This window comes from Tiliqua scincoides, chromosome 5 (genome assembly GCF_035046505.1).
Source record: "Tiliqua scincoides isolate rTilSci1 chromosome 5, rTilSci1.hap2, whole genome shotgun sequence".
NCBI classification, from domain to species: domain Eukaryota; kingdom Metazoa; phylum Chordata; class Lepidosauria; order Squamata; family Scincidae; genus Tiliqua; species Tiliqua scincoides.
In genome coordinates, this window is record NC_089825.1 from 32,949,164 (window position 1) to 32,964,362 (window position 15,199).

Genomic DNA, 15,199 nt, shown 5'->3' on the forward strand with positions numbered 1-15,199 from the left:
GGTTTTGCTGGATCCAAGATGTGTCACTGTTCTCTAAGCTAGGGTAACACTGAGGGTTAGCCATGTTGCATACTGGTTGAGGGTCCATGTCCATCAGAGACTGGCCAGGCGGATCCCCAAACCCCCTCAGTATAATAACAGTGGTAGCACCCAATGCACCATTGGGGGCAGTTGGGGCACGCAGGGTTTCACCACATGGATCACAGCAACCTGGAGCCTGCACCACACCTACTATCCAAGGATGTGGAAAAGTTGCCTCCTCATTTAATTCCTACTTTCTTGTATGAAAGTTGTATCTGGTTAAAAAATCCAGTTTCGTTTCTAATAAATAGAATTGTATTCTTGAAGCCATAAATCATATATTTCTTACTGAATACGTAAATGCTAGTCAGCATGTGCAGATTTTCCTACTGTTAGTTGCTTCAAATTAATTTTCAAAGTTACAACAATATTTGTTTGGCCAAATCACTAAATAATGAAAATTAAACATCTTCAATTCTTCCTGTTACTAATCCAATCCAGCTATTTTGAGGTTTGCTTTTTTTAACCATAGTTTAAAAAGAAATATTAATTCTAAACAAAGCTGAAAATTCAATGTGTTTTCAACATTTGAAGAAGGGTCTAAGGTTCACATAAATGCACTAATAGCTCAAGTTTAAAACACAATAACATTTGACTGAAAATTTGAATAAAGACCAATCATATGCTTAAAGGCTCTAAATATAAGAAAAATGCTGTAGAAACATACAATTTATTAAATAATTTCCAATCATAATTTTTCTTGACCAACACTACTTTGTTCAATTTTAAGCTTTTCAAACATCTCAAAGTTGTTTTCTTTTCTCTTAATTTCATTAGGAGAATATCAGGAATAGTAACATACAGCATATTTTTAACAGACAGCAGCATGCTATTTAGATATAACACTTTGGGCGCAAGTGTTCGGTTAGGCTGGCGCAAGCCATCTGTGCCGACCTGGGGGCGTTGCAAAAGTGCCATAAGGCACGTTTGGGTTGACAAGAGTCAGAGGCAGTGCTGGTATCCCTGCGCCAGATCCAGGCCCAGCACGGTAAGATTGTGTTGGTCGACCTCAACCGAAACAGAGACCTGGGAGGGGGCATGCGGAAGGCAGGAAGGAGGCAGGAGGGAGGCATTCCAGGGTGAGAGGAGGGAGGGTGGTGGGTGTTCCCGAGGCGAGTGGGCAGGAGGGGAGCAAAAGGAGGGGCCAGGATCCAGCAGTTATGCCGGATCAAGCCCCGTTCCCTGGGCATCATGGAACAGTTCCAGGCTGCTCCGCTCTAATTTGTGCCAACTTCTGAGGTGGCGCAGATCCAAATAGAACCACTGGGGCCACTGCGGCATTTCCCGGACTAAGGGAAAAAGTTTCCCCTTGCCCTTGGTTGAGCAACAGCCGGCCCCAAACTTGCGCTAGATACAGCGCAGGCCTGCTGGCCTTCCAGCTTAAGTTAGGATTGCACTGTTCATTTTTGAAAAATGAATTTAGAGAGGTCCATTCCTGTCAGGCACATACCTGAATAATGGTTTGATCTTATATGAAAGGCAAATGATTAAAAAATGCATTTTTTTCAAATTTAAAGCTGCGCTGAAAAATTTTCTAAGTCCTAAGCATTAGTTTCTCACAGATATGCTGTATCCTGACCCTTTCTATCTCTGCAAGAAACAGCATACAATGCACACAGTCTAGAGAAGAGCAGCGTTCTCTGTGTTGGAACATAGTAGAAAGATGAAGGAAGCATTACAAACCACTGCTTTTGTAAATCAAGAACAACCAGCAGCAGCAATCTCAGGAATGCTAAACAATTGTACTCCTGTAGGATGGAAAAAGATGGAAGCATTGTTCTCTTTAATGCAGATAGCTGCACATCTCAAAACCGAGCCAAGTCAAGCTCTGTGCACCCTGGCATTTCAGAAGTCCAATGGTGACAGATAATGTCATGGGTCTGGAAACGCTGCCGAACTGCCACGCAGTTCTGCAGACTCCTTAGAGTGAATATTGAATGAGAGCCACAAACCCAAGTCTACTTGGTGACTATCCAACAGAAAAGTAGGGAGCAACTTGTTGGTACACAATTTCTTCAGGAACGTGAGTGTGCATAAACCTACATTCACTTGTAGTTACATTGTGTCCCTCAGTGCAATACTCTCTCTCTCTCTCTCGCCACACAAGCCAAAATATTCTCCAAGGAGAGAGAACAGGCATTCCACAGAAAGTGGCCGAACAGCTCGCATGGACTCAAATAAGTGAGTCAAGGTACATTCTGGAGAAACTGTCTAGCTAACCATTAACATCAGATCCTATTAGTACTAGGACATATTAGCTATGTAACCATAGCTGGAAAGCCAAGCTAGCCCTTTTCAACAGAGTAGGCCTAAGTACCCACATGGCCACAGAAATATGCTTCTGAACATCTACATTGCCAACATGCCTGCACTGGCAGGCGGATGAATGTCTTGTATCAATATAAAATGTAGAAACTTTGGCAATACATTTATAATTATATTCAGAGTAAAATGAAGATCTATTGCCTGTAACTGTAATTATATTAATAAAATCACTGATGACTGATGAAGAAATATGATATTTGTGCTTGAGGGATTAAAAATGAAGACTCATTGACGGTCAAAATACTTGAGCAACCTCATTTTTGGCGAGGCATTTTACCAGAAAGACATTCATGTAAACCTTCTCTGAACTTCAGCTGGTTAACCCTTCTGATCCTCTCACTTTCTCTCCTTCAATTCAGTATCAACTATGTCACTGACTCATGAGAAAAATGACGACAGAACAGGGTAATTCTATTATGTCCCCACAAATATCTCATAAATAGTTCAATAATTTGACTTCCCCAGACCTTAGAATGCCCTATGAGGCAATAAAAACTTACAGTTTTATCATAAAACTGGAAGTAACGTTTTAATTATAACAGTCATTCTGAGGTTTGCAGAGGCTGTAGGTGGACGTGCAATGCCTCTGCAGGGTTCAGAACACCCTCGCCTCTGGAGAGGACGCATGCAGGGGAAGGGCTTGCAGGAGGGCCCTCAGTCCCAATCCACGGTTAAATGAAACTGTGGATATGGGATCCACAGATACGGAGGGCCCCTGTATGTATAATCACTGCCCTGGTTCTCATAATTAAAAAGACATCAGACAAGTGCAAGGATAATGGCTAGGCTGATGCCAGCAAATATGCTCCATCATTAGGGAGAGCGGTCATCTAGCAGGTGTAACAAAATTAATATACATGGAAAATAAACATAACCTTGGGCTTCAAAGTGGACATGCATCTTATCACCCAATTCTCATAACACCAAGCAAGTGCAGTGGCTGAGGTTATTGTTTTAGTCCAACTTTTCAGGCTTCTCATGGGAACAGTTTAGACAGCTCCCGGGCTGGGAAATACACAGAAGATGGCTGACAAGCACACAGGATGGAAGACGGTTGCCAGGCCTTGCACTGGCCCTTACACCATCCTTCCTCCAAAGAGCTCATGGAGGTGTACATGGTTCCTTCTCACCTTTTGTCCTCAAAACAACACTTATGAAGGTAGGTTAGGTAAGTTAGGCTGGGAGATGGTGACTGGTCAATGTACCTATAGTGATCTGCATAATGCAAATTGTGTTCCTTGATTACGGTAATCACTTGCATTATATTCAATTTGCATTGTGTAAACTCATACCATACAAAAAATGCCTGTTATCTGTTGTGATTGTTTTCCTGAATTTTTTGCCTTGATATACCTTGTTGTTTCCTAGCACTCAGAATTGTTTTCCTGAACCGATTGCCTTGATATACCTTGTTGTTTCCTAGTACTCAGAATTCTAAAACCTTGTTTGCCTTGATAAACCTTGTTGTTTCCTAGTACTCAGAATTCTGCATCATAAAAACAATTAACACTTCTAACACTAATGACAGTGTGCGCAACATTTTAAATATTACAGTCATTTTGGCATCATACTCTCATTGATCAGAAATGAGGTAAAAAAACAAAGATCAAATTCAGTGCTTTCAAACTGTCATGATCTTCCCATTCAAAAGTCATCACATATTATGTATAGACACACATGGTACTTCATAGGACTGTAAACACGTGAAGGCACATCTGTGAAAGATGGTCAAATTTGCTACACATCAGCCAAAGCAACCTTATTACTAGTAATAGAAACAATCTAACATGGGAAATGAGATGCACCTCCTAATAGTGGTGAGCATGCCAAGAGAGTGCATACCAAGTCACAAATGAACAGAATAAAGGCATGTGGGAGTTACTTCCTTGCTTCAATTAGCTTCAAATTGGAGGAGAAAGTGTTCTGGGAGCAGCCAGGAACATATCCATAGCCTAGTTAATCTGTTGAGCAATGCTAAATTATTGTCTTAGCACTGGTGGACTCACAACCATAACAGGCTTGTATGGAGGTGTTTGTTAGTATTTACCAGCACTTCCATGTGGTACCCAGATTTAGGTGATCACAGCAACTTTTATAGCCACCATCATGGACACTGGAGTGGTTGAGCACATAACAAAGGCCTAGCCACACATCTAGTACAAGGCCATGAAGACCTGACACAACACTACATGGTCTGGTTCATGTGTGATTTTGAATCTTGTCTGTTTTCTCATTATGTAAAGCACAATGTAAACATGGTGCATGTATTAATATATTAACATTAATGTATTAACATTAATTAATGTATTATGTATTAATTAACATGCATTAATTGATTGATCAATCAACTGATTTATAAATAAAGTTAAGGTCCAATCCAATCCAACTTTCCAACGCTGATGCAACTGTGCCAATGGGATGTGGGCTTCATCCCGCAGTGGAGGGAGAGCGGTTGTAAAGGCCTTCTCAGGTTAAGGGAATGTTTGTTCCTTTACCTCAGGGCTGCATTGCGGCTGCATCAGCACTGGAAAGTTGGATAAGATTGGGCCCTCTGTCGGATTAACTTGGCTTGTAGTTTTTCAAAAGCTGACAGTTCTTCATATGTGAAAGTGAAACGGAATCTACCAATTTTAGTCAAGCATTTGTCATAAAAATAAGTAAATTAAATTAACTGCATGCAACTAAAATATGCAGATACACTGCTGGTGTGGCCCTTAGGGCTCTTAAGCTGCTTACACTGCTTAGGTTGTCAAGATCTATGTTGCAGTCAGTTAAAATAATTTCAAGGAGAGATGTTAATGACCACCCAGTAGACATGAAAGCTGTAGACACAAAGTTGTAGACCTATGAAGTCCATTAGGTATCTCTTCCAGACAGACATTACAATATAATTAATACTTGTTGAATGAGTGATACAAAAGCATCCCTGTGCAGTGCCACTGAAAACAGAATGATTGCCATGGCATCAGCTTTTCACTAAAGCCATACGTGCATCATGATGAAACACCATCAACCAGAATGATTGTCTAGCTATTGCAGCAGGCAGTAATTAAAACATTCCACTCCTTTGCCCTTGATGTACTAATATAAATTGCCACTGATACAACCATTACACTCTGAGAACAAGATGTAGCTGAGCAAGCAATTACATTATAGTCATTCAGTCACATAGTAACTGAAAGATTTTTTTTTAAATGTTGTGGCACTTTTATAATTAGCAAAAATATTTACATAGCAAACATCTGCTGCTCTCAGAACAAATGGCAATGCATCTTATAGCTTTTTACCTACAGCTACAAAATGCAATCTTCTTGGACAATTAACAAATGTGGATCAGAATGGCATTTTGACTTACACAGTAAAATTTGCTTCCTTTCTTGATTGAATCTTTATTATAGCAAATCAAGTTACTGACAGATTACTATGATCTGAAAAGGAACCAGGGAACACACAGAAATGAACAGGAATGAAGGGAAAGTAAGATAAGTGGAAACAGAAATATTTAAACTGACTGTAAAAGCCATTTAAAAGCCCCAAGACAGAAATGTAAGATTTGTTGAATCCAGCATGTTTGTCAAAACATGTAAAAAGTATAGAGCACAAAGCAAAGCAGAGCACATAAAATTCATGCTCAGAGACAAGTTGTTGGAGCAAAAAAGACAGATGCATTTGAACACTAATCACAGAGAACCAAACTACACATTATATTATGCTCATAATTAACCCTTTACACCTCCATAGTTAATACAAAGTGCCATCTGGCCCTGGATTTCTGGTTGAAATTTGTCACTGAACATGAATAACATGCATTCCTATTGAATTTGCACAACTGTGTACTTTTCACTTATTCTATCAAACGTGCAGTTTTCTATTAGAAGCATTTTCTTGTGCTGTTTCCATTTCACACTATAGTAGATTTCCAATAATCTAGTACCTTCCAAAGCTGTGTGGCGCCAGATTACTGGAAATGGCAGACTATCACATACATGGATATCACATATCATGGATGCTCCCCTGGCCCTTTCTCTTTCTCCCACTCTTGATGATACCTGGATCTAGCATCCCAATTACTGCAACAACAGGATGGCTACTTATATTATTCCGAGTCGCTGAAGTTGTCCCCAAGTGGCTTCTGTAGTGTCCCGTAACCTCAAGAGCCAGCAAGCTTGAGGATCTGTTCCTGCTCTGGGAACTCTTCTGGCAAGATTTTGATACCAGACTGTCAGAAGTACCAGAGTATCAGGAGCTGGACTACTAGATTTTTGCTGTACTATGTTTAAAATAGCAAGCATGTAACAGTTCTTAAGATGACTACTACAGCTCTGTTTCATTTCAAGAGCAGATCATGAAGATTTCTGGTTTGTGACTTACAGATTTATGGTTGACTTTTTGTGTCTGAAATTTTAAAAAATCAGCAGCAGCATCTCAAATTAATATAACTATCTGCAATTATGTGAGTATTGTAGCAGTGCACACACAAGAACTAATCCAGTGGTTCCCAAACGTTTTAGTACCAGGACCCAATTTTTTAAAAGACACTATCAGGACCCATCTAGCTTTATGAGACAAAACACGTTTCACTTTACCAGCTCAAGCCTCTCTTTTTATCCTTTTTACTATGGGGGCACCTTCTGGAACATTTGTTGAGCTCCACATTATCAGATCAGGACCATTATGGTGGCCTTGCAATCCCCTTTACCTGGCCTTCAATAGGAGCTGAGGCAAATTTGCCTACTCACAACTAAACACACACATGTGGCTCAGTTTCATTTTCCATAGGGCTCAATACATTTTTCTTGTCTGCTGGGGGGAAGACGTCTCAAGGGGGCCTGAGTCCATCAGATCGGGACCATTCTGGTGGCATTGCATTCCTCTCAGTCTGCCCTTCGAGGTGGACTGAGGCACTTCTGCCTACTTGTGAGTAAACACACACATGTGGCTCAGTTTCACTTTCCATAGGGCTCAATATATTTTCCTTGTCAGCTATCAGCTTGTTTCATGACACTCCAATAACAAGGTTGCAACCCACTGGTGGATCAGGACCCACAGTTTGGGAACCTCTGAACAAAACAATTTCCATTCTTTGAAACATTACTTCATTTATATAAAGTTAGATTTTCAAAATTCAGTTAAGTCGCTACTAAACAATATTAGCTTTTTCCAGCTAGTGCTTTTATTGCATTATTACAAGTGTTGTGCAGAATAATTATGCCTGTGACTGCACAAACAGTAGCAACAGAAGTAAGGAAGACTTTTATGTACAAGGAAACATTCTGAGGATTATGTTTCCTGGAACACATTATGAATATTAGAATATGAGGATAACATTCATCCTCTTTTGTGAAGGTACTTGATTATACATAGAAATTCATTGCTCAATTATCTAGTTGCCAGATATGCTGTAAAAATCAGACATAATTTGTTCAAAGTTGTCAGAAATAGAAGTTCCATAAATTATGAAGTTGTTCTTTTTCCTTCTACATAAAGCAACAAATAATGAGTTGCAGGAGTAGAATGCTCCTCACAGATCAAGGACATAAGAACATAAGAACAGCCCCACTGGATCAGGCCATAGGTCCATCTAGTCCAGCTTCCTGTATCTCACAGCGGCCCCACCAAATGCCCCAGGGAACACACCAGATAACAAGAGACCTGCAACCTGGTGCCCTCCCTTGCATCTGGCCTTCTGACATAGCCCATTTCTAAAATCAGGAGGTTGCACATACACATCATGGTTTGTACCCCGTAATGGATTTTTCCTCCAGAAACTTGTCCAATCTCCTTTTAAAGGCGTCCAGGCCAGATGCCGTCACCACATCCTGTGGCAAGGAGTTCCACAGACCAGTCACATGCTGAGTAAAGAAATATTTTCTTTTGTCTGTTCTAACTCTCCCAACACTCAATTTTAGTGGATGACCCCTGGTTCTGGTGTTATGTGAGAGTGTAAAGAGCATCTCCCTATCCACTCTGTCCATCCCCTGCATAATTTTGTATGTCTCAACAACAGAGGGACAGATTATAACCTTAAACACTTTGCTTCCTAAAGGAGGCAATTCACACATTGAGCAATGCTGCCAACTTATGAGAAATTAAGAGCACGTGAATGTGAATTAGGGCCCAATCCTAAAGCTCTAGCGCCGGTGCTGGATGTTGTAAACCACGTTTGCAGCACTCTCAGAATAGAGTTCCAGCACCAGGCCAGCACCAGTTCGCTCCAGCTCCAGCGCTGGGAGGAGGACGTTGTGTAGCCACCCAGAGGTAAGTGGGACTGCTGGGCAGTGGTGTGACCTTTTGGAGCAGGAGCTCCGGGGCAGGGGGAGGAACCAGCCAGGGAGGGGCGGTTTGACCAGTAGAGGCCTCCTCCGTGGGATCTTATCCTCCCTGTTGGTCTGAAAAACCTGACACAGAGATTCTCAAGTCTGCACTGGCAAAACAGCCAACACAGACTTGAGAAGCCCTTTTGCAGGGCCTGCACCCTTACTCAGTGGAAGCTTCCTAGGTGTATTGCATTGATCCTACCTGGAACAACAGGAGAATTGCACTTTTAAACAGACTTGGCTACAATATACTACATCGTACATTGTACCTCATCTCTTCAATACTCAGTGGACATACATACAGAAACTATAGCCAATCAAGCTCCATCTCCTGCCACTTGTACTGGAGCATTTAGTTCACATATGAAGCAGAGATACATATTCACAGTGCGTGTGGGGTGCTGCAAGACTTGAAACCAGACTTGTATGGAGCACAGTTTCTATTAACTGGCACCTTGATTTGTGTATGCATACAAGACTGCCTTAATTTCCAGGGAAGCACTGGAGTCACTATGTCCAAATTGCAAGACACAAACCCATATACTTAACTCGTGAGTCAAAAAGGGCAGCTGTTACGATTTGACCTGAGCCACTTATAGAGTCATTTTGACTCAAGTTGAATCATTATGAGAAACAAGTCACTACACAAGTAAAAAAAGTAAGCAAGCACACACAAACACGAAACTGAGTCATAAACACACACAAAAGTGAGTCATCACTCAAATCAATTTGAGTCATGACTCATTTTCAAGTCACTGGCAGTGGTGTCCAAGTCAGTGACATCTGTGACTCGAGTTAACATGAGTTGTGACAAAATCAGCATTTTCACGACTCAAATCATCCCAACTCAAACGTCCATCCCTGCTCACTTCTGGGATATGTGGCTACAATTACTGACATCTGGAAAACTGTTTATATGCCAGTCTTATGTAGGTGCTAGTTCACACAAATAACATCTCCAGCATGAGTTTATCTTGGAGGTGAGCCCAGCATTCCACTCACTTCTAAGGCAACTTTAGGAGGGCGCCTCTTGTATGAAGCAGTCCCAAAAGTATTCCACCAACTTCAGTATTGTTATTTATGTGTTCAGGTGATTCACCCTTAACAGATGTTATTCCCTAGGTGCACACTATTATCTCACGCTTCTCTCACTTAGAGATTTCTCATTTGTCCAGATTTATTGCTTATAAGAAAATTCATCAAGTGTCAGGATCCATGTATTGCAAACTATGCTATAACATTTGTTAATATTTAGGCTTCCTGTTTTCCCTGAAATAGACCAACATGGCTCTAGAAATAATTCATGTTGTTATCAGAAAGGACAGTTTTCAGTGAAGATTCATTAGTTGTATTTCCATGAGTCAGCGGTACTCAAACTGGTGGGCTGTGACCCACCAGCTTGAGTAAAGGTTTTCCTTCCCCGATAAGGGTGGGAGAAAGGGAGAGGCAGTGACATGATCTCCAGGATTGCATCACTAAGAGGGGGCACTTTCACTTCCTAAGGGCTGGCGCAAGAACCAGGATTTGCAAGGAGCCCTGCACAGCTCCCTGAAGCTTGGAATCTTAAAAAAGGAAGAAAAAAAAAGAGTGCAAACCACTTCCAGTTTTGTGTCGCACACAAGCTTTTTTTGAAGATTCCAAGTCTCCGGGAGCCCTGAGGAGGGTTGCACAGAGCTCCCCGCAACTTCTGGACCTTTTGCCAACCCTCAGTAAGTGAAAGCAGCCCCTTCACACACACCCCCCCGCCTTAGCAAAGCAATCCTGGGGATCGTGTAACTGCCCTCACCCCTTCCCCACAAAGACTTATTTCGGAAGCAAATCTCCCAAAAAGTTTGAAAACCACTGCTTTATATTATGCATAGAAAGTCCCGCCTTCAAACTCTGTATACTTTTAATTATATTTATTTGGCTTAAGGATAGCTTCAGGCAGTTATTCAATAATTGATATTATAGAGGGCAAATCTCAAAGGCAGAAATATTCTACAAAAAGAGAGAGATGGTCCCCAACACTGTATTCAACCTTGGTAAAAAAACGTCTTTGCCAGTGCATTATGAGGATGTGGCCTTCTCAGATAAGCAGTTCATTTCTGTAATTTTGAAAATCATTTCTATTTCAATCACTGTTCTGATCACAGTGTTCACTACTGAGATACAAAGATGGGTTTTGAGTAGTGACCACATATTTGAGCAACTGGCCTTATTACTAACAAGAGAATTCCCTCTCTGGGCATGCTGTAGATTCATCAGCAATCCCAAAACCCCAGTACACACTTTCAGAGGCAGCAAGGAACAGCAGAAAAGCCTATATCACTACCACAGATTGCCCCAAGAACCAGAGTGGGAGAAAAGAAAAGGTCCCTTTTACTTTTATGCATTTTAGCACCTCATCCTAAGCAACACCAGGCATTAGTTTACTAACTATGAGGGAGTGACATGCTAAATACTAAAATAGCATTTGATCTATGTAATGAGGTGGCAAAGGCTGCAATCTTATCCGCACATTCCTGAGAGTAATCCCCTTTTGAAGACAATGGGACTTACTTTTGAGTAAGCAAGCATAGTATGCTACTCTAAGAGATCCAGTTACAAATCAGGAAGTCCCTAGATCAGAGTCTCTCAACCAGTGGGACCAGGAATGCAATGCAACAAACAGCAGTAGGAGGTTCAGCTCGACGGGAAACAGGATAATGTCATGCCCAGTTACTTCCACTGACACTTTGAAAGGGTGGACAATGTGAAGTAGTATAGCAGAGGACAACCCTTGAGAATCACTGCCATAGGTCAAATTTCAGCTCTGCCATGAACTTACTGCGTGGCTTTATGCAAGCCACTACTTCGCAGCCTCAGTTCCCCAGCTGCAATATAGAGACAAATGGTTGTATTCTAAGGTGCAAGGCATCCTTCACAGTGTCAAAGAAATGTGAGGATACAACCCATTAATACTTACTTTCCTTACAAGACTGTTTTAAGGATAACACCAACACTGTATAAATGAAGTGCCTTGAATGCTTGAAAGCAATATATGTACAAATACAAAAGTTTTAATATTTTTGGTTTCTTTTACAAAGAAAGTGAATCCTGACTAAGTACCATGGAAATAAATAAGACCAATGAATCATAAGTCACTAACATTTGCTCCATTGGTCTCCACGTAGGCAAGATTAAATTTTGTTAGCTACAACTCATTTTTTTCTTGTATCCCATCAAAATTAATGTAAAGTATGTTTTTAGTTAATACTGAGCTCAAGAAAATTAGTCTGCAATATGCTAAGTCAAACAATTGTCCAATGTGCAGGACATTTTTTTCCCTTTTATCCTGCCAGTAATGACAGAGTATTTGTTGGTGGCTCTATATATCCTGAAAGATTTGTCACCCTATCACTGTGCAGTGAGCTGCAGCTAAACTGACCAGCCAGTCAGGAACTGATACCTAGAGATAAGAAGCTGAAAAATATGGAAACTTTTTCTATTAACAATTTCTTCTCAAAAGAAAGCTTACATTTATGCTTAAACTTATGAATTCTGCTGAACAGTAAACATGATCAGGCAAGAACCTTTCCAACTAGAATACTGCTTATCTTTTCACTTTTTTTTTTTTTTACTTTTTAAATCAATCATTCAAGTGGCCCAAGGGAATGGATCATTCACTGATATATTCATTTCATATTCATTCAACTACATACCTTTTGGTAACGTATAACAAGACCATAAAGCAAAATATTTTTCTTTTTCACTTCCTTTGCAAAGTGAACTAAGCTTTGCATTTCGCTGCTGACAGATGTATTTGCAAAAATATCCACATGCACCTACAAAGTGACATAAGACAAAAATTAAATTCCTAGGTATAAAAAAAGCAAACAGCCACAGAGTGTTATTCAAACCTTTAAAGACAACTGTTTCTGAAATTGTATATTTTTAGTACGCACTTAAAATATTGTAGGGCCCCGTCCTAACTAAATCCCTCGCTGCTGACACAGCCACACGAATAAGTGTATGCTGTATCCTGTGGGTGAGGCAGTCATGGAGGTCTCTTTGAATTAAGTGAACTTTTGATAACTTTTGTTCCCTTATGCGACAACAAGCCTCTGCTACACCAACTGGTCTCCTTGGATCTGAGCCAGCGAAAGAGCTGGAGCAAATCCAAGAAGAGTAAGAGAGAGAAGGGGACAGTGAACAGGGTTAGGACACAGTGCACACGGGTGCTGTTGAGATCTGCCTCCTGCTCCTGTTCAACCTTTCACCCTCCCTCTCCCTACCCAGAAATTCCCCTATTCCTCTTCTTCCCCATCCCACTCTACCCATTTCCAGCCATTCACCTCTGCCTCTGGCTAACGCTCACTGCTGTAGCCAGAAGCAGACCTCAAGCACCACCACTTTTTGTAGTGGTTGACACAAAATGGCCACCAGCAGCGTGCTGAGAGCACTGCCATATAGCCATTTACAACTGAGGAACTGGTTCCACTGTCATAAAGGGAAGCCCAGTCCTAGTTAGTATGGGACTGTTAATCTAGCTCAGAGTTTCTCAAAGTGTGCTCCTAGGACCCCTAGGCTCCCTGTGAGCCTTTCAGGGGTCCAAAAGCACACCATAAGTGGCCACCATCTGCCACTCTGTGCATGAGTTGGCATTCTGAGGCTACCCGATGCTCTGCATATGCACTGGCAGGGCTCCCCAAGATTCTGTTTAGGAGTGTAAAAAAGTGCTTTGGAGACTGAAAAGTTTGAGAACCACTGGTCTAGCTGTTCTTCAGTACTACCTGCTTTTCCTATTGTGCTACTTGTCATACACGTTGCTTAAAATGCTATTGGAGTTCAGCATTTTCCCTTAAAGTTTTTAGCCAGAGCTAGGGATTACAAGCTATCCAATAGCAAAACACTAGAGAACCTCATTCTGGAGACTCTGGCATGAGTCTTTAAAGTATTCAACCATTAGTACAATTTTTCCTTGCCTCAGCCAGTTGTCCCTTACATGTTACAAATATCACACTGATTTTTTTTTTAAATCTTGCAAATGGTCCACATTAAATTTGACCAACATGTAATTAATTTGATTTTATAAGTTTAATTATGTAATACGTTAACTTACTGAAATGAGAACAACAGAGTACAAAACAGAAGCATTTATAGTTTCAAGTATTTCTACTATCTCACGGGTTTCTTTGAAGTCAGAAACTGTATCCTAAAGAAAACCAAGATATATGTTAAGAAAAACACTCATCAGATGTATTGTGAGCTATTTTTTTAAATAATACTATCATCTATAAAGAGATGGTTTATAGTATTACACCAATACCACTGTAACCTCTGTTTCTTCTCTCCCTTGTCAAGTGAAGGGCCACATAATCATAAGAGCTACATGTGAAACAAAGTACAGTTTTGCTAGGTAAAGTAAGAGAATAGATTCTTTGCATTCATAGATAAATGTAATTTGCTGTAGAGGCCCTAAGAACTGGAGGAGGCAGGCTCTGTCCTAAAGTCTGCAATGAATGTCTATAGGCGGAGCAAATATGTTTTCTTAAAAATGTTTTCTTTGCCTAGAAGTCTAGCAATGAGGCAGGATATAAATTCAGATAATTTAACACAAGTAAGCCAGATTGCTTAGTAAAAATGGTTAAAAATAACAGGATTAATAGTCAATCTGACAAAGGGAAAGAAAGTCTTCTTAACTAAAAATTGACAGGCTCTTTGGACCTGAAAGCAATCAGGATTTTGTGAGTTGTACTGTTCTCTTTGGAATTTAAGCATATCCCCTCCATGATATATTTAGTGCGAATATTACAAGAAATAAAATTAGGTAGTAATTGCTCTGATTTAGGAATATCTTTCTGTAATTTTGCCAGATATGCAAAGTGGGCCTCATCTGCATCTTTTAAATGTACTTTAAAAGAAAAAAAAAGTCCTTCACATGGAATGTATCAGATTATAAAGGACTTTCAGCCAGTCAGAGTTCCATGATCATAATGAAAAAATTGATTTCTAGATACAACATATGGCTTAGTTCAACTCAAAATCTGCCCTTCATAGTTATAGGCCTGAGTTCTGTCAGTTTGACAATGGACCATGAAACTGCAAGGGCACCAATTTTCACAAGGATAATGCATCTAAACTGATGCTGTAGTTGATTTTTTTTTTTTTACAACCAATAATCCAAATAAACTTACTTGTCAAGGTTAAGCAAATATGTTTGGGGGCTGCCTTTGATTTTTCCATAATACTTACATTTACACAAATAAAGTTGCAACATTGTCCTAATAAGGTATTTTGTAGAGGATGATCATTTTTACAAAGGGACACTGATAATCCTTTAACCAGCTGAAAAAGAAAATTGAGATTATCTTACTGAATCCATTCCTGAACAATATTATTATGCTGCATGTCTTAAAGCAGAGAGAAGCAAAATAATCACATTGCAGAACAGAAAAAAGCACACTTCACAGACTACTTTCATGCCCAGTTAAAGACCTCCAAAGTCAACTCGT

The 15,199-nt window shown here is 40.3% G+C and overlaps 1 protein-coding gene across 1 annotated transcript in view; it reads right to left on the minus strand.

Moving 5' to 3' along the window:
- The window catches only part of CRPPA (CDP-L-ribitol pyrophosphorylase A), a 75,898-nt gene that overhangs the window by 14,454 nt on the left and 46,245 nt on the right, over positions 1–15,199 (minus strand). The window contains exons 7-9 of the mRNA XM_066628397.1: positions 14,940–15,032; positions 13,807–13,899; positions 12,407–12,529 (exon numbers count right to left, since the gene is read on the minus strand). Coding sequence (XP_066484494.1) covers positions 12,407–12,529; positions 13,807–13,899; positions 14,940–15,032 — 309 coding nt within the window. The remainder of the gene's footprint in view (positions 1–12,406; positions 12,530–13,806; positions 13,900–14,939; positions 15,033–15,199) is intronic.